Raw genomic sequence first — 19,794 nt, forward strand, 5'->3', positions numbered from 1 at the left:
CTGCCCGCGTCCGTGCCCCTGCGGGGAGCGCGCCGGGGCTGCCCCCCGAATGACGGGCGGAAGGTTCGACTTCGACGATGGCGGCACCTACTGCGGCGGCTGGGAGGAGGGCAAGGCGCACGGGCATGGCATCTGCACGGGGCCCAAAGGCCAGGGCGAGTACTCGGGCTCCTGGTCGCACGGCTTCGAGGTGGTCGGAGGCTACACCTGGCCCAGCGGCAATACCTACCAGGGCTACTGGGCGCAGGGCAAGCGGCACGGGCTGGGGGTGGAGACGAAGGGCAAGTGGATGTACCGGGGGGAGTGGTCACATGGTTTCAAGGGGCGCTACGGGGTCCGGCAGAGCCTGTGCACCCCCGCTCGCTACGAGGGTACCTGGAGTAACGGGCTGCAAGACGGGTACGGCGTGGAGACCTACGGGGACGGAGGTGAGCGGCGTAGCGGGCGGCTCGGCTCCTCCACGAGCTGGTGCGGTGGGCTCTGCCCTGGCTGTGGGGAAGTGGGGAGGACGCCGGGCGCACGTGTCCGGAAACCCGCCAAAACACCTGGGGGCGCCTCCCGCCTGCGCCCGCCCTTCCCAGAGGAGGCGCTGGGGCCGGACTGGGGCGCAAGGGCTGGATCTGACCCCGTTCTTGGAGCGGACCGTGTGTCCACACTCAGGGGAGCTAGGCGTGAATGTACCTGGCCGGCGCCAGCGCTGCGCTGCCACCGGGAGGGAGCGTCGCCCGGGAGGGTTGGGCTGGAGAGAGGACGCTGTCACTTGAGCCCGTCACATTACGTTCCTGATCCCTCCCTCTCCCGGCTGGGTTTGAAATCGCCACTCCCGTGGAGTTAGAGCGAACACCCTGAGCGGGTGAGGCTGGAGGTCCGTGCTGACCGCTCCCCGGATTGGTTTCACGTGGAGTCGTATTTCGCTTCTGGTCCTCTAGTAGCCTAAAGATAGAAGCCAGAACCCCGTAACTAGAATGTTGGGGAATTGTACCTTACTTGGGGGTGCATTTGGAAACGTCCGAGTTATGGGAGCAGAAAGGCCACCTGATGCAGGTGGGGTTCAGAGTGTGTGAGTTCCTAGTTTTCATTCCATTCCTTAAAATATTGGTCTTAAAAGAGTAGCAGTCTTTGCTGACCTGGAGATCTTGGACAAATTACTAGGAAGATATTTTAGAAATGGGCAATGAAGTCTACATTGAAAAAAATACAATTGGCAGGTGTGTTCCTATAGCTGCTAAGTTAGCAGCTACTTTACTCCTGAGAATGGCAATACTGAAACAAAAATTTGCATTATGTATGACCTAAGCAGTATGCCTGGCTGTGAACAAAGATCACCCTTCTTTTAAGATTTAACAATATTTGCCAAAGGGATTGTGTATATACCAGGACAGAAGTTCCTCTTTTATTAGGAAAAGTATACATTACTGAAACAGGTGTCAAAACTTGATGAATCTCCTTGTGTAATATGCTGAGAAAGATATTCATGAATAGCTTATGCTTTAGCAAAGTGCATTTCCTGATCAACATAATCATATTTAGTTGAACAGGGTTGTAGGAGGCGACATCACTTTTTGGAATTAAGCAGCTCAGAGTTGGAGGATAGTAAAGGGATGTAATTGAAAGTTTCTCCAGCCCACTGCAACCCCATTTATACCATTGCTTATATAAAAGCTTACACAATATGTACACTTCACTTAGTCAGAACACTTGGGCCATGTTTCAAATGCAAAATGGCAGAATGGTAGAACTTGCTAAAAAGGACATCTTTTCATCCTACAGTATAAATTAAGCGTATGGTTCTCGTGGATTAAAAGAAAAAAACGTTCTCTAATACTTTTCTATGGGGCTGAGTACCGAGTTTCACAGTAGTTAATTAGGACCCTTAAATGTTCTGAATGGGCATAAAGTATCTGGTTGACAGCGCTATAAATATGTTAGTTGGTAACTGGATTTTGTTGGAGGCCCCAGCTCTACTGTATAACTAAATTCCATGCTCAAAAGTAGAAGGCAAAATTTATTTTTTTAAATGTGTGCATTGTTTTATAATCTTTTAAGAAGGCCAGGGATGGTTCTCTTCAGTTTTGGAAAGTTGAAAATAGTCTCCTTTTAAAGATGCTATTCATTAAACACACTCTTGGTTTAGAGTATTCATTATACCTAGTAATCAAAATATATATAGCACAGTAGAGGTTGTCTGTGTACATGTCGTAGAAGCCCAAATAAGTCTCCAGAATGATTTTATGAATAATCTGCCTTCAGTTTTAAAATAAACTTAAAAAAAAAAAAAACTTAAAACTTGGCATCATGCTAGGTGGTACTGTGGTTTTCTTCTTCTACCAAAAAAAATCTAATATGCTACAGTTCGGAAGAAAAACCTTAAAAATCACGGCTGAATGTCTACTCTGTGCTAATGGATTTTCTGCTGTCTCATATGTAACTTTATTTCATTAGAAAGTCCTCAATCATAAAAGCGGAGTCTAAAGCAAGTGTATTGCTTTAGCTTATTTCATACAAAGGTTTTGGCCAAAATAGGAATATCACTAAAAAATTAGCTTGTTTTCTGCTGTTCTCACTAAGGAGTTAGCTTGTTTTTGTCTCCACTCTCCCCGTCGCCACATGTCCATCCCTGTACACCCTGTATCAGATTCAGGGAAAATCTGATTCCGTGTTTTTTTGTGGTGACATTAAACTGGAGGAGGAAGGAAGCAGTAATTCCATGTGAGAAGTATCACTTATTTTATTAGTGATTTGTGTATGATGTGTTGCTGAAATAGAAACCCCCTGAATATTAACAATACGTTAGTCTCATACTCATGAAATCCAAGTCTAGGTGCCCAGAATTTTTTGTGCTAATTCTGATCTGTACTCTGTTTTTTCACTTGCCGTAAAACTATTGAAAATTTCTGGGAAAACATAATGTTTTGTTAACTAGATGCATACTTGCACATACCCATTCGGAGCATATAAACTAAAGTTTGGCATAGTGCAGTGCAAATTTGACTGAAACTCCTAAACTGGATGCCTTCCACTACAAGATTGTGTAGTTAAAATGACTAAATCTTAAAAATTAGCTCCCAAATGAACACAGTTTAAAACTGGTAAAAGTAATTTTTATACTTGTGAAATACGCATCTACATTTTAGGAATCAAGAGGAACTATTTAGAACTTTATTTGAGCAGCAGGGAGAAGTTGGAACCCACCTGCTTCATAAAGAAATAAGCCCTTTTTTTTTTCTAGGTTCATTGACTAAACTAAACCTATTTTAAATTTCAGATGAACTGCTAACAGTTTGACTGTAAATTGGTTTCTAGCAATTCTGTGGAGGAATTCTTTCATATACTGTGATTTAACAAAATGGGAGAGGAATGTGGCCAATGCTCTTGTCCCCCATTCCCTGTTTGACAGTTAAGCAGAGACTTAAACTTTCTAATTATTGCTGTTGCCTTAAACAGCTTGGATTTTCAAGCCATACTTTTTTGGAAATTCTAAATACTGTACTAGTCTTATTTTTGAAGATAACAGTTTAAGGAAACTAGCTGTTAATTTTCCATCAGTGTTAAACATTTACCAAGATGGTATGGTTGTATTTTAAAAGTGTAGATACTTATTGATATCAAATAACATCTCTGCAAATTGTTCTAGCAAAATTAACTTGTCACTCTAGACAAAAGTTAGGAGGATATGATTACCGCTTTTAACCAACAAAATATTAAAAATAAGGTGGTTTATTTTAGTATGTTCAAGCCAGATTGTGAAACTTTCATCCTAGAATTTAAATTTTACCCGTCTAGGCAAAGGAAAAGTCAAAGTCAAAATTTCCTAAGAATTCCATTCCCGTTCCTGTTGAGATGGCAGTATTTGGAGATGGCCAATATTCAATAGGAATCTTCTTAGCCTGAAATGTTTTACATGACTATCTTATCCTCTTGGGTTAATCTTTCGGAGAAAACTATGAGCCACCCACCTCCTCAGAAGTTCATAGATGTCAGGTTAAAAAGACTTCACATCTACCCAGAATATGACAGTTAGAGTACCAGACCCACTTAGTATTTCATTGTATATCTACTATTGCCTATGTCACCTATGTCAGAATGAACAAAAAGAGAAGGTAGTCTTGAAATTGGTCAAAACTGTTGACTTGGGAGTTGTTATGGTTTTAACTTTTAAGTGCAATGAAATAATCAGCCATTGTTCAACACAGTTATATAAAACCACTAGCATTTTTGCTCAGTGTTTTAAAAATGAATATATGCCATGCAATAGAAATCTGTACATGGCAATATAAAATGCAAAGTGACTGCAGGGTAGACCTATATAATCAGAAATGGAAAGAGGTCAAGACAGACTAATCATTATTTGTTTTCTATGACATTGTGAATTGTTATGAATAACACAGAAGTAATTACATTTAAAATTTTCCAGATAGCTTCTTTTGAGGGATACTGTAAATTAAAATTTACCCTTAATTAAAGGAAATGGCCTTGATTTTAAAAAGAAACTTCTAAATTCCCTAATTTAACATTCATTTCCTCCTAAGATTATTTTAAAACCTGTACCAGGTTATTTTTTAATGTCTTTGGTTATTTATTTAGTAGCAAAAAATTCACTACAAATGCTTTAGATGACAGATTATCCTGAAAAAGCATAATATTTGTTGACAGAATGATCTGGTATCAACATTGTAATAGATAGTGTCAAATATACCTTTTCTCTGAGATGAAGTCCAAAATGGTAACAGTAAGATTTCATCTGGCCTTACATCAGTTTCTCCAAGGGTAAAGGGTATACCTTTTAGCCACCATAGCTTTTTACAGTCAACATAGTCATCAAACACCCTCTGTCCACAAACACAGACCACAGGACACGTGAGAATTTTGTGTTCTCGTATGAAGCAATTCCTGCCCTCAGGGTGCTTCTAGTATGGTGTGGTTTACAATGCAGTGGCAGCTAGGGAAATCCATAGAGGATGCAGAGATTTGGCAAATGACATAGCACAAAGCTTTGACCTTTTCACTTAGAAGCACAAAAATGTTAAATTGCTCATTTTTTTCGTAATAGTTCACTGTATTCATAATATACATTGTGGTTGTCAATTCACTCTTAGCTCAAAAAGATTCACCCAAATTCAAATGATAATCCTGAATATTCAACAGTTTTCTCTACACTAAAAAAAGAGATGCTGAATGTAGCAGAAAATTTAAGACGTTCATTTGATGACTGTGTCCCAAGTATTCAGATTTAAGCCTGTGTGCTTTTTGGAATGTTATACTGACATAGACCTAAAAGTCATTTTTTAGAGTTTTCCAACTAAATTAGTAATATTAGAATAAAATGTACAAATAGAATTCATTTCCTATTCTCCTGTTTCCTTGCCTCCTTCCTAAAAGGAATTTTTGATGCATTAATTTCAGAGGAGAATGTTGTTTTCCAGTGTTCACTTTTTGTATTAGAAAGTAGTGGTTTTCCTCTGAAATACTTACATAAATTTTTTAATGAAAAGCAAAAATTATCTGACTACTGGAAAATTCTGTACAATGACATTAAAACCTTACACCTAAAATTACAGGGCGGGGATTCACAAGTGGATGCAAAGTATCCTCCAGGGTTGACTTGGAAATGGTCAGATTTGACCTTGGGCAGGCCTGCGCCAGTGTGCGCTGGATGGTGCAGGTGATTGCACAGCTTCTGCCGCCGACTCACAGTGCTTTCTTGCGGTCTCTCCAAGGTACCTACCAGGGCCAGTGGGCCGGAGGTATGCGGCATGGCTACGGAGTGCGCCAGAGCGTGCCCTACGGCATGGCCACGGTGATACGCTCGCCGCTGCGCACCTCGCTGGCCTCGCTGCGCAGCGAGCAGAGCAATGGCAGCGTGCTCCACGACGCCGCGGCCGCCGCCGACAGCCCGGCTGGTACGCGCGGTGGTTTCGTGCTCAACTTCCACGCAGACGCTGAGCTAGCGGGCAAGAAGAAGGGCGGCCTTTTCCGGAGGGGCTCACTTCTCGGAAGCATGAAACTTCGCAAATCCGAATCAAAGTCTTCCATCTCGAGCAAGCGCAGCTCTGTCCGCAGCGACGCGGCCATGAGCAGAATTAGTTCCAGTGATGCCAACTCCACGATCAGCTTCGGCGATGTAGATTGTGATTTTTGCCCGGTGGAAGACCACGTGGACGCCACCACCACGGAAACCTACATGGGCGAGTGGAAGAACGACAAGCGCAACGGCTTCGGCGTTAGCGAGCGCTCCAATGGCATGAAGTATGAAGGGGAGTGGGCAAATAACAAGAGGCATGGATATGGCTGTACCGTGTTTCCTGACGGCTCCAAAGAAGAGGGAAAATACAAAAATAATATTCTGGTTCGTGGGATAAGGAAGCAGCTTATACCAATAAGACATACAAAAACTAGGGAGAAGGTGGACAGAGCAATTGAAGGCGCCCAAAGGGCAGCTGCCATGGCGAGAACCAAAGTGGAAATAGCAAATTCAAGGTAAGTAAATGCAGGGTGGTTGGTTTTGCTGGGTTGGTCAGAACAATGGAGTATCAAATATTATGCTTGTCTGCCGGTGACATTGCTAAATGCGTTCTACAACTGCTAAAACATCAAAGGTGGAAAATGATTACCCTCAGTAGAGTCAAAGTCAGAAATGTACCTGCACTGTTCTGAAACTTCCCATCGTCAAAAAATGCTGAAGGCACTTTGAGCTCCCCTTCCCATTCTAAATTACTTCCCTCATATTAAACAGCGTGAGAGAGTTCACTGAGACCCTGTGCTCATCTTCCTGAGCCCGGGAAGTTGCTGTTTTCTTTTCTTTTTTTTTTCCCCTTGTTTTAAGAAGGACCTCTGAAATGCTGCCATAGAAAACATTGTGTTTTGTGTGCCAAAAGAAAATAGCAATCCACGTAGAAACATACTTAGTATAGATGTGTACCTTTATTCTGATATTTACATTGGAGGTAGGTACACTAAGCCTAGCTTATACAATTCAGATTCTGTTTATGAAGTCTTATGGGTAAAATTGGTTTTGAGACAGCCACCAAAATCTACATATGGCAAAAGTGGAAAATAACATGACAAAATCTGGCATGCATTGTTTAAAACAACAGCTATATGGGAAAGGCAAAGAGACCTACGAGAATCGCCACATTCTCTGCAGAAGAGATTAGGTCACTGGTGTATTAAAAGGAAAGGGGTGGAGAGAACCTGACAACCTGACACGGACAGATGGGACTCTCAATGTGCCAAGGTTGGAAGAAAGAAGAGCAGTAGAGAAGGGCCAGAGTGAGTAGGAGAAAACCGGTGAATAATAGATTGACAAGTGGGGTGTATGTGTGGGCACAGAAGGACTAACTGCTTGAAGTTTTACCATTAATAGCTGGTTTCAGGGATCCAGCAAGAGGGATGGAGAAATATATGGGGAATAAAGTTCTGTTAGGGAAGGATATTATAGGTGAGACGAAAAGAAAAAGATTTGTTTATAAATGGAAAATTTTATTTTTAGTCTTATTTAAGTGGGTACTGACTAGCCACAGCTTTGTAAGACTTGAAGCATAAATTTAGCATAGAATGTTAAAAATCCTGTTTCTGCTTCAATAACACTCTTCCACAGAAGTAAACGCCCTTTTGAAACCACAAAATGTTAGCATGTCTTCAAGTTTTTGTTATTGGCATTGAATTAATGAACCTCCCTTTTTTTGTACATTAAAAAGTTCGAACAGTGGAAATTTCATTATGGCTCCACCAAAAAAAAAAAAAAAAAAAATGTGGCATCATGTGGTTCAACTTAGTACTTCTAGAGTTCTTTTTTTTTAAATGCCCGTACTTAAAAAATAAGTAGGGCTACTAAATAAGGTTGCATTTTTTGCATTATTTTTAGAAATAATATTATATATTATGTTAAAAGGCTTCAAGATTTTCATCTTTATCCCAAACTAATTTCATTTCAAAGCTAATATTTTTTGTTGATCAGCACAAACTTTCATGAAGTGTCTCTCTCTCCTGTCTTCTCTACCAGGCATCTTTTACTTCAGATCACTGTTTTGGATCTACTTTGCTTTTCAGTTTGCTTATGGATCAGATACTCAGCACATCTAATCTTGCTGGCTTACTTTTAGACCTAGTGATATACATGTTGTTAGGCCCTAACCTCTAATTTTAAATGCACACTTGGATTCTTCCATGTTGTTTTCTCATTACAAGTTAGTGATATGCTAAAGGTAGATCAGTCTTGGCAGGTGAAAAGTGAACCTGTGCAGAACACTTTAACAAACAACTTGTGGTTAGTTTCCATTGGAGGGGTTCGTATAACAGAAAGTGACTAGCAATGCAGAGATGATCTCTGATTATGCTAGTATCATAAAACTCTCACCCAAGTCCTAGCCATGTTCTCTCTGTTGAAAGTCTTTTGGGGGTAGTATTACTTCATTTGGGAATACCGTATTATGTAGTTATAATCAAGAGATCTTTAGTTTAAGACCTTACACTTTTAGCCAGTTAGTTACTTCATAAAGATTTCACTTAGCTATGTTTAAAATGCTTAATTCATTATGCAAATGAAAGAGGCCAGTCACAGAAAAACAAATACTGCATGGTCTCACTTAATCAAATACTGCAGTGACCTGACTTTATCTAAAATGGTCAAACTCGTAGAAACGTAGAGTGAAGTGGTAGTTGTCAGGGATTGTAGGGTAGGGAAAATGGAGGGCTGCTATTCAACGGATACAAAGTTTCAGTTACTCAAGATGAGTAAGTTGTAAAGATCTGCACTACAACATTGTGCCTATACTTAACAATACTGTATTTTGCATTTAAGACTTTGTCAAGGCCAGGTGCTGTGGTACATGCCTATAATACTAGCACCTTGGGATGCTGAGTCAGAAGGATCTCTCAAGCCCAGGAGTTCAAGACCAATCTCTGCAACATAGTGAGACCCCCATCTCTACAAAAAATAAGAAAATTAGCCGGACATGGTGGTGCACACCTGTAGTCCTAGCTACTTGGGAGATTGAGGTGAGAGGATTACTTGAGCCCCAGAGGTCGAGACTGCAGTGAGCCGTGATTGTGTCACTGCACTCCAGTCTAAGTGTCACAGCAAGACCCTGTCTCAAAAAAAAAAAAACAAAAAAAGAATTTGTTAAGAAGGTAGGTCTCATGTTAGTGTTCTTACCACAATAAACACTGTTCGGATGACACAATCAACAGCTTAAAAATATTCAATTAACCTTCTATATTTTACTTACCTTCATTGTTTTAGTCATTTTCCCAGATACCTTACTATTATACAATGAATACTTCCAATTAGAGCTTTGTAACTTGTTTTTGGAGAAAGCAGTTAAAGGAATGACATTTCCCTTATAATAGCTCTGATTTTAGAGTCCTACAGTCTTTTAAAACCCTTAAAAATAAGAAAAGATTCTTTAAAGATTTGCTGCCTGGGGGATAGGACTTTTAGCTACGTTATTGTCATTAACCATGGCTCTTTCTAATGCCAGAATATCTACACAGTATCTGTACAGAACATCTATATGACCCCTCTGTGGTTGCTGTTATCAATGTTTTTGTTTTTAAAACTACTGAAAATTTAAGAACATAAGAGGACACTCTTCCCACCTAGCCCAGTGCAGACAGAAGAAAAACTAGAAACTAAGTCTCTTGGCAGCTGCTGCTGTTGAAGTCACAGTTCATCATTAGCAACAAAAGGAGATGATCAATGAATAGTTATCAACTATTCAGTTTGTCCACCCAGTTGGTGTAAATCACTATTCTCAGCAACATAGTGAGACCACATCTCTACAAAAAATAAGAAAATTAGCTGGGTATGGTGGCGTATGCCCATAGTCCCTGCTACTCAGGAGACTGAGGTGGAAGGATGGCTTGGTAGAGAAGACTGAAGGCCCCCAGTTTCAGATCTGGAAAGGCCAAGAGAGAGCATCTCATCCAAGCCCCTCACATTCAGAGGCAGGGACTGAGGCTGTCTCCAAGATCCCAACACTCCCTGTAATGTTTTCATTTCATTTATGTTATTTCTTATGCTTTAGGGACTTTTATTTATTATTTAAGTCCCAGGGAAATGGACGCACCCTTGTACCATCATCCTATTTTTTTTTTGAGGCAGAGTCTTGCTCTGTCACCCGGGCTGGAGTGCGGTGGCCGGATCTCAGCGCACTGCAAGCTCCGCCTCCCGGGTTAACACCATTCTCCTGCCTCAGCCTCCGGAGTAGCTGGGACTACAGGCGCCCGCCACCTCGCCCGGCTAGTTTTTTGTATTTTTAGTAGAGACAGGGTTTCACCGTGTTAGCCGGGATGGTCTCGATCTCCTGACCTCGTGATCCGCCCGTCTCGGCCTCCCAAAGTGCTGGGATTACAGGCTTGAGCCACCGCGCCCGGCCTACCATCATCCTATTTTATCTTGAAGCAAAGGTTCAAGTTGACTCTAAGGGAAAACAATTATATTCTCCAATAATGTCTACAGGAGACACAGAACCTACCATCTTTGGCCCAAAGATTCCTGAAAGCCTGGTGGATCTGTGGACCTTTGCTTTCTCTGAAGAGGGAGTTGTGTTGCTCCACAGTAAACACATACAGGAGGCTTGTTTCAGAAGGCTTATTATGGGCCCCTGTATAATTCCAACAGATCAAGAACTATGGGGATGACATAACAGTAAATAGTAGATGTCACATAGTAGATATAGAGTATTTAATGGATTCCAGCGGGTTAACACTTAGAGTCAAGACCATAAGGGATACTTATAATTTACTGACTCCTGGAACTTATTTTTAGGCCTCTGTTCTGCTCCAAAAGGTACTGTGTTTATAAGATTTACAATATTTTATTTCCCTTTTTTCTTAGTACTGAGGGTACAAATCATCATCTGGGATTGAGAAAGAGTGTCAACATTTTTTTTTTAAGAAATGTTCAAAAGGTGGAAGAGCAACTCTAAATATCTCAAGAAATGAGTATACCTAGCAGCTACTGAGACCGCTCCATGCCAGTAGCTGACATACCACCTCTAGTTCTGGATCCCAACTGCTCTGTTCTTAGATGAAGGTGCTACTCTGACAGATAGATGTTAGAACTGGGGAGAGTGGAGCCAGTTCCTAAGCCCAGGCTCCATGGTCTTCCCTTTGTGCACCCTTGGTGGTAACTTGGCCAACCAGACCCTTTTGAGTAACTGGAGTGCTGTTTTAGAGCCCTAAACCATAGCTAGAGCCTTATAACTTAGAATTGGATCCCCCAATATGCGAATTTACTTTCTAGAAACTGTAATAAGCAGAATCTGTTTTGGTAGAGGGGACAGAAGTCCCCCAATTTCAGATCTGGAAAGGGCAAGAGAGAATATCTAGTCCAAGTCCCTCACATTCAGAGGCAGGGACTGAGGCTCTGCCCGAGATCATCCCACTGTCCCTGTTGTTTGCGCTCTATTTCTTAGGCATTCAGTTTTCATTCCCTTAGCTTTTGCCTCCTTAATTCCTTCAGCTGTTCCTGTCATTTTAACTGTATTTCTCATTTCAACTATATTTCTCATTTCGCCAATTTTTACTCCATCAACTCTTATCTCCAATAATTCCTTAAATGAGATGTTCGAAGATGTCACTACTCCTTGAGAAAAATACTTAAAGAAAGAATGTTAAGGTAAGACATTTGGTTGAGAAAGCAAGTAAGAAGTGACCCTTAGAGAACTCCACTTCTGTAGAAATGAACAGATCACTTAGGAAGAGGTGTGGACAGAAACAGAGCTTGGTGTGATCTGAATATTAGAAGAAATAATTATCTTGCAAGAAGATAGAAGATGTAGGAGGAGTGGGAGAGAGCTGGCCTCAAGCAATTGAGAACCACAAGCCTTTGCTTGTACTGGCTTTGTTATATTAGACAGATAAGAAGAAATACTATAAAGTGAGGAGGTTAGCAAGTTAATAGGTAACTGCTCCATTTTGCAAAATTTGACTAACTCTGACCAGCCTCACTTAAGCTAGTGAAGCTCATTGGTACTCAGCTCTGCAGGCTCCCCGTACTACCAGGAAGTGTCAGTGATGGGGATAGGTGGCCAGTCACATGGGACTCTGCTGCTCCTTTTGCCAACCTCTCCCTGATCATTACTGGCACTTCAGGTGATGATCGGGGCTACCTAGACATGTAATCTTAGGAGGGAGTCTCTTTTGCTCCCTGTTCAGCCCAGAACTAAGGTTGGATGCCATGTGTGCCAGTTTTGGACTTAAATATAAAAATGATACATACTTTCCCTGTAGGATTTTTTAAAAGCCATTCCCCATACGTTTGCATAAAAAAAGGATATATTGCATTTTCACGCAGATCTCCCCTCCTCCCGCATACTCAGAATGGTTCAACCATGCCAGCTTGCTTTCTGTTGGAAAGAAGGTCTCAGCCCCTGTCCCTGCTCCCTCTGGCTGGCTCCTCAGGCTGCTGGGTCCTCACTCTGCTTTAAGTCTAGGTCCCTTCGTAGTGGAAGTTTTCCTCAACCCCACTTCCTCTTAGCCCACTTCTAGTCTAAAATCCCCCCCATTAGTCTAAATTGATATTAATTTCAGGGTATTTGTTGAATATCTGTCACCCCAACTAGATTGGGAAGGATCGGCTGACTCTGAAGTCAGCTTTGCTCACTTTTGTACACCCAGCAGTGAGCTTAGATCAAGACACGTTAGTAAGTGCTCTAGTAAATATTCGGTGAATGAATTAATTAAATTCTCACGACTTAGGGTATGACCACTGCCAGTGCTCCTAATTTTGTTTTGCTGGGCAAAACCACATTTTAAGGATGGAAACTTAGCTCTCATAATTCATGCTATAATCTGACAATAGTCAAGGAGTGCAGAAAATGCCAAGTGTGTGCTACAGGTACCCTTTTCCTTAATTAGGTCAACATTGTTACAGGACATAACCAGGGAACAAGAGCATCAGGTTGAGCCAAACTGTTACCTCCATTCTTTGTAAGTATTGAGCTGGTCAGTGATACATATGAGAGATTCCCTTCCAGATGTGGAAACTCCAGGAAGCGAAGTTGGCTTAGCTTCCATATTTGACAGCACCAAAACATGTAATATGCCAGAATGCAGGAGCTTTTTTTGGGGGAGGGGGGGCGGGATTTTTCTTGTTTGGGCATCATTTTTCTTAGACTTAAAGAAAATCATTTAATTTAACACATAAAGTTGGCTGGGATAGAACAGTTATTCACAAGATCACTTGACTTGATTCACATTTCAATCATAAGTAATTAAAACCCAAAGTCAACTATGAGTCAATGCACATTTTGGATCCAAATTAAACTGACTATTACCAATATCAAAAAAAAGAAAGCCCATTCTCTGCTAAGTTATTATAAAGGGCCAGGTCTTTGAAATTCTTAAATTATCCTCAACAAAGGGATCTTTTGCAAGTCAAAGCTGTTTATAAGCTATCTTTATGTCTGTACTGTAATGATAGTGGTTATGTTATATTTTTAAACAGAAAGTTTAGATCACCTTTTCTATGGATTTTTTTTTCTTCTGGTGCTGTGGTTAATTTTCAGTAATTATCACAAGTGATTTTTACAGAAAGGGGAAATCCTTCTGATGCCTTCTGAGTCATTTTAATGAATAGATTGTTAAATAGTTAAAGAAATTTTAGGACAAAATCACCTAAAAATGTGGGCATTTATTGCTAAGGAAAGCATTGGTTATTTTCTTTAGTTCTACTACCTGTGTTCTTCCATATCTGCACCTTGACTGCCTGTCACTCTTTGCAACTGTTGTAACCAGTGCTTCTAGGAGCACATTCCAGAAGCTTGGTTGAAACACCCAGACTCTGAGGTTCAGAAAAGTTATGGTGAACAGGGAGCAATTATTACCTTACCCTTCATGGCAGGGTTGTTTTGAGAATTGAATGGAAGAGTGGGTATCATGGGTCTTTGTAAACTATAAGCCACACATAGCAGTTGTTATTTAGGAAAATGTTACAATCCTAGAAGTACTATTTTCACAAATGAAAGTTGATAGAAGACCAAGGAGCCAAACTGGAATGGAGGTAAAGATGAAGTGAGAAAGAAAACAGGAAGGGAAGGAAGGATTGGGAAGCAGGAATGGGGATAATCAAAGGAAGAGAGTTAAATCTACCGAGTTTGACCACCTGTGTGCAGACATGAGCATGTATCAGAACTCAGCCCATTTTCAGCACCAGATCTGTGTGAAGCCAGCAGGCAATTTTATTTTTTTAAGACTGAAAAGTGAGCAAGGAAATGGCATATGCATTTATATCAACGTATGCCCAAGGTACTATTCTGAAGATAACACAGGATAATGAAGGTCTTACCTTTATATTAAGTATATTAGTGTAGGCCAGGCGTGGTGGCTCACATCCCTAATCACAGCACTTTGGGAGGCCGAGGCGGGCAGATCCCTTGAGGTCAGGAGTTCGAGACCAGCCTGGCCAAAATGGCAAAACCCCGTCTCTACTAAAATTACAAAAATTAGCTGGGCATAGTGGTGTAATCCCAGCTATTTGGGAGGCTGAGGCAGGAGAATCGCTTGAACCTGGGAGGCAGAGGCTGCAGTGAGCAGAGATCACGCCATTGCACTCCAGCCTGAGCAACAGAGTGAGGTCTCAAAAAAAAAAAGTTAGTGTAGATCACCATCATCCTTTTATATTTTATATTGTTATCCTTTATACATTGGGTTGAAACACCCAGACTCTGAACCTCAGAGTCTGGGTGTTTCAACCAAACTTCTGGAATCTGCTCCTAGAAGAACATATAGTTTTCAAATACGTTTCTCTTCTTTATCAAAGAATGTCCATTTCCCATGGGAGAAAGGGGGGTGCCTAGTCTAACTTCCTCACATTTTTTCTGGGCTCTTTAAAGAAAGACATGGTTGTCCATATCAAGGGGCCCAGGAGCAATCATTTAGAATTCTCTCTGTGTACACGCGCTGAGGGAACAGCTGAAACCAGAAAGATGACGTAGTACCAGCTCTGTCCTGCCCACCGCTCCCCCTCAAGCAAGGGGTTAGGCTCAATTATAATAGCACTGAAAGGTGTGACTTGGGAGCACAGAGAAATTCCTCTGGCCAGTTCCTTTCCTTCAGCTCTGATGTCATATCACTCACCATGCAACAGGTCATTATGCATAACATGGAACACTTTGTGTTGTGACAGCCTTGTAAAACCTCCTTAGGATATCTCGTTTCTAAAGATCTTTCTTTAAAAAAAAAAAAACTTTCTCCAGCTTTCCCAAGTCCAGGCCCATTCAGACACTCGGAGGCATTGAGATGGACGTGTGTTTTAGTGACTGATAAGTAGGTTCAAGAGAATACAAATATAATGAAAATTAGTCTTAGGCCAAAATAAATGGGAAGGTCACACAGTTCTCCAGACTTTTAAACCATTAAAAACATGATTTTAAAAACTCGAATTGTGTAGACATGGACTTCCATTTTGATTAAACAGGGAGGGCAAGGAGAAGAGACTCTATAGGGTATGAATGGGATACGAGGCAATATTCAGTTCTGCAGAGACCTACTTGAAAGCTGGCACTGAAGTCTGGAAGGGAAAACTAAAATTTCAGGATGACAATAAGCCAGGTTTTGGGGACACATGTTGACCCTGTTTTAACTGTAGAAGCCTGAGCTTGCTTAAATAGTACAAACTTCAACAGATTCCAGCTCATTTAGCCCTGAAATATGACCCTTTCTCAATAGTACAAATATGAAGAGTTAAAGCAGCAATTTCTTTTTAGTATAGCGTCATTTGTAATGAAAACAACCCTACTCCTATGTTTTCCAGAAAGCCCCCCAAAATGGAATTGCATTCATATTTTATCCTGTATGCTTTGTGTGAGTTTCAGCTTTGACCTGGAGAAACTCTGTTTTTAAGCAAGTGGCAGAGTTCTGCCTGCACGCTGCCATAGCTGGTAGACTTTTCCAGGCAGCAGCTGCCAGGCAGCCGAAGCACCCTGCTCACAACTTTCCATTATGGATTAAGCTGACTCTGCCAATCTCACTTTACTCAAGACACCAAACTGGACGCTTGCAAGACTAGTGCCTTGCAAATCTTTGAGATGCTTTTCTTATTATAGATGAAATATGAACATTGTGTTTAGGAACAGGATCCAACAAATGCCAAAGGTATTTATGTAAGTCATTCAGCTTTAGTACAACAGCCTCTTGAGAAAAAAGTCAAATCAGCTTTTAATAATTTCACCTTTCTGTTTAGTTGCTGTTTCACGTTTGTATAATATGCTAAATTAAAAATAAGCTGCTTTCACAAAAATTTAATTAATATGTAAGGAATCAAGATTGGCTCCCAAATAGTACAATTCTTTGAAGTCAATCTTCTTAGGACTTCCATGTGGGCCAAAAGAAAGTTATTTAAGCCAAGTAAAATACATTAATTCACTTTCTAGCACTTTTAATACAATAGATTGTCAAAGATTAACAAACAATTTTATTATGGTTTTGTTAATTTTTAAACTCAAATATGGTAAAAATTTTGGTGACTTTTACTGTATTGAATCAATAGAATTTTGATCTCAGTTGCTTGATCTAGAAATCCCTATCAATGCCATTTTTCAAATTGGTGTGGGAACTTTTTTGAATTATTATTTCAAGATTTCAAACCCTCCATCCATTAGGGAAACATTTGAGATACACGTGGGGAACATGTTTTGACATGTTAAGCCCATGGAAGCCAGCAATTTAGGGTTCAAGGATAAGAATGGAAGAGCCTCAGATGATGGGACCTTACTGCCACCTTGTTTCCTTCACCAGCCCCAGACACTTGCTCCCCGGCCCACTTCCTGCTCAGCCCAAATGATTTGAAAATCAGTTGAACTGTGGACTGATAGATTACTTTGTAAAGACTCAAACACCCTGGAAGGGGTGATGGTAGCCTGGCCCATTTTATAAAGTTCAGTTCTTAAGAGAAATACCAACCTTAATCATTCTTAGTTACATTAATCCGTTACATACAATGGAAATGTAAAATTATGATTAAGACCTAATCCTTTTCAGCATGGAGTCTGGTTAAGACAGATGAAAAAGCAGTTATTATCCATTGGATGATCAGCACATTACTTAGGTAATGCATGGGAAGGGGTTGATCATAGCCTGCGGCTGGAGGCAAGTGTCTGCAGGCTGCATCCAGAATGAGAACCAAAGGATGTGTGGGTATTTTCCAGAAGATAGAGGTGGATGCAAAGGACAGCGGACCATGTGTATTTGGGGTCTGGTAAAATGTGCAGTATGGTTGGAAAAGAGTGCTAGGTGTAGGGTGTTGAGAGATGAGCAGAGTCTCTTGAACCTGTAAGGGGGAGTTTGGACATTATCCCAAGGGTAGGGGAAGGCTATTGATAGGTGTTAGGCAGAATTACATCATCATCTTTAGAAAGATCACTCTGGCTGCAGGTGGTATAGAGAATGGGGACAGTAAGGGGCAGTGAAACTGGAGATAAATTAAATAGTCACAGGCTGGGCACAGTGGCTCACACCTTTAATCCCAGCACTTTGGGAGGCTGAGGCAGGAGGATCACTTGAGCCCAGGAGTTTGAGGCTGCAGTAAGCTGTGATCATGCCACTGCATTCCAGCCTGGGTGACAGAGCAACACCCTGTCTCTAAAAATAAAAAAATAGTTATCTGCTAACTAGTAATCTGAGTGACAGCCTATGTGTTGGGCTAAGCCGTGGCAGTGGGATGGAAAGAAGCAAATGATTAAATGAGAGCCTCCCAAGCAGATTCACTAGGACCTGTGGCTGGTTGAGTTAAGCATGGTAAGCCTGGAAAAGGAGTCATCAGAGTGGCTCCAAGTTCCTGGCTTAGCCAACTAATGGATGGTGGTACTGTTTACTCAGAAGGATACCGGATAGGAAGGGACAGATTTAGGGAGGAAGATAAGTTTGGATTTTTGGCTTCTTGAATTTCAAGATGCTAGCCCAAAAGATAATGGGGGAAGATGTATCTGGAACTCAGAGATTTGAGCTGTGCTTGCAGAGCTTGGAGCCAAACCCTGGAGAAGACTCTTACGGGACATGCAGAGAAAGAGGAAATCTGTGTATGTAATACTAGACACAGCTCTTTTTAAGAAGTACAAGTAAAGCAGTTCTCACATTAAGTGACTAGGAATTTGTTGCCTTATGACAATGCAATTCAGGTATCTGAATTTCTATTCTTGAGTTTGTGAAGTTATGCTTTCTAAGGTTTGTGCTCAAGGGACCTACCCAGTGAGCAAGCTCTGTTGGACTGTTTTTCTTTTTTTTTTCTTTTCTTGGCAACCTACTGGAACAAAATATCACTCTCACAAATTATTATACTAAAGAAACATCGGCCGGGCGCGGTGGCTCAAGCCTGTAATCCCAGCACTTTGGGAGGCCGAGACGGGCGGATCACGAGGTCAGGAGATCGAGACCATCCTGGCTAACACAGTGAAACCCCGTCTCTACTAAAAAATACAAAAAACTAGCCGGGCGAGGTGGCGGGTGCCTGTAGTCCCAGCTACTCGGGAGGCTGAGGCGGGAGAATGGCGTAAACCCGGGAGGCAGAGCTTGCAGTGAGCTGAGATCCGGCCACTGCACTCCAGCCTGCGCGACAGAGCGAGACTCCGTCTCAAAAAAAAAAAAAAAAAAAAAAAAAAAAAAAAAGAAACATCATTTGGCAAACATTTATTTAGTGCCAGCTCTGTCCAAATATGACACTAGGCCCTGGGAATACAGAGATGAATAAGAAACAAAACCTGTCATTAAAAGCAAATACCCTGCCAGGTTCCCAGTACCTTTGTGCAACTGGCAGGTGCTGTGGTGCTGCAGGTTGGAGGGACCTACCGAGATACACCTGTGACCCATCCTGGGTAAGCTCGTCATAGACACTGTCCTGGAACTCTTCGCACCAGCAGTGCTCCTTGCCTCAATGTCTTCTGCCTTGTCCCCCTCCTTGCCTAAGCCCTGTCAGTCCTTAGCAATTACACTCAAGGTCCATAGCAGGTGTGGACTGCGTTAAGAAACAAAATATCTCTTCCAGTAAGTAATTTTACATCTGATAACAGGAATGCTATCAATAGAACACACAAAATATGTGTACAAATGTTATAATGCAAAAGGGAAAATTGCTAGTGGTTTCTTTAAAAAGTTTAAAAAATTATTTCTGCATAGAGTCCATAAGATACAATTTTGGGTGGTAGCAGGATCTTATTAGCAGTATTTGTGTACAGAAACATTAAAGTTAGCAATTCGCAGTAAATGAATGTTTTGGCAGCGTTTCCAGATAGGGAAACAATGTAGATGCTACTAGGTTTCCCCTAAGTGTATTATGTGCTGGTGCACATTGTTCTCTCCTTGTGGTCTGAGGAGAGTAATTTGGGTGATAACTTTTGGCTATACACAAACAGACCCAAAAGGTCTTGAGTGGTTACCTGCTGTGAATTTGACATCTGTCATCTCATCTCATCCCCATGGCAACCCTGTGAGTTGGTAGGAAACTGAGGCATAGAAAATTCACATGGCAAGCACATGACAACGTCAGAGCCCCAAGCCCTTCCCCTCCACTGGGTTTTGAGAATTGGTACAGGAATTTTTTTCGAACCCATGTACCCTCCTTAGGCTCATAAAAGAAGATCTGTCTGGGAACAGCATTATTTAGTCATAGACTTCTTTTGGCCACTGTTTCATTTAACAGACATTGTTCATTCAACAACCACAAATCTTGTGAGCCAAACATTCATAAAAATATAAGGTCAGTATAAAATGGTAAATTCTATAAAAAAAAAACGATGACAGTGCAAAAGAGGGAAGAACACTGAGGGCATATGGGGCTTACAGGGATGAGGCTGAGCC

At 41.4% G+C, this 19,794-nt stretch overlaps 1 protein-coding gene across 2 annotated transcripts in view; it reads left to right on the forward strand.

The window, feature by feature from the left end:
- The first annotated feature begins 6 nt into the window (after nt 1-6).
- The window catches only part of JPH1 (junctophilin 1), an 82,580-nt gene continuing 62,792 nt past the window's right edge, over nt 7-19,794 (forward strand). For both annotated transcript variants that reach the window (XM_011937176.1, XM_011937178.1), the window contains exons 1-2: nt 7-428; nt 5,718-6,477. In XM_011937176.1, the coding sequence (XP_011792566.1) occupies nt 50-428; nt 5,718-6,477 (1,139 nt within the window). In that variant the 5' untranslated portion in view covers nt 7-49. The remainder of the gene's footprint in view (nt 429-5,717; nt 6,478-19,794) is intronic.

This window comes from Colobus angolensis, unplaced genomic scaffold (genome assembly GCF_000951035.1).
Source record: "Colobus angolensis palliatus isolate OR3802 unplaced genomic scaffold, Cang.pa_1.0 Scaffold16, whole genome shotgun sequence".
NCBI lineage: Eukaryota > Metazoa > Chordata > Mammalia > Primates > Cercopithecidae > Colobus > Colobus angolensis.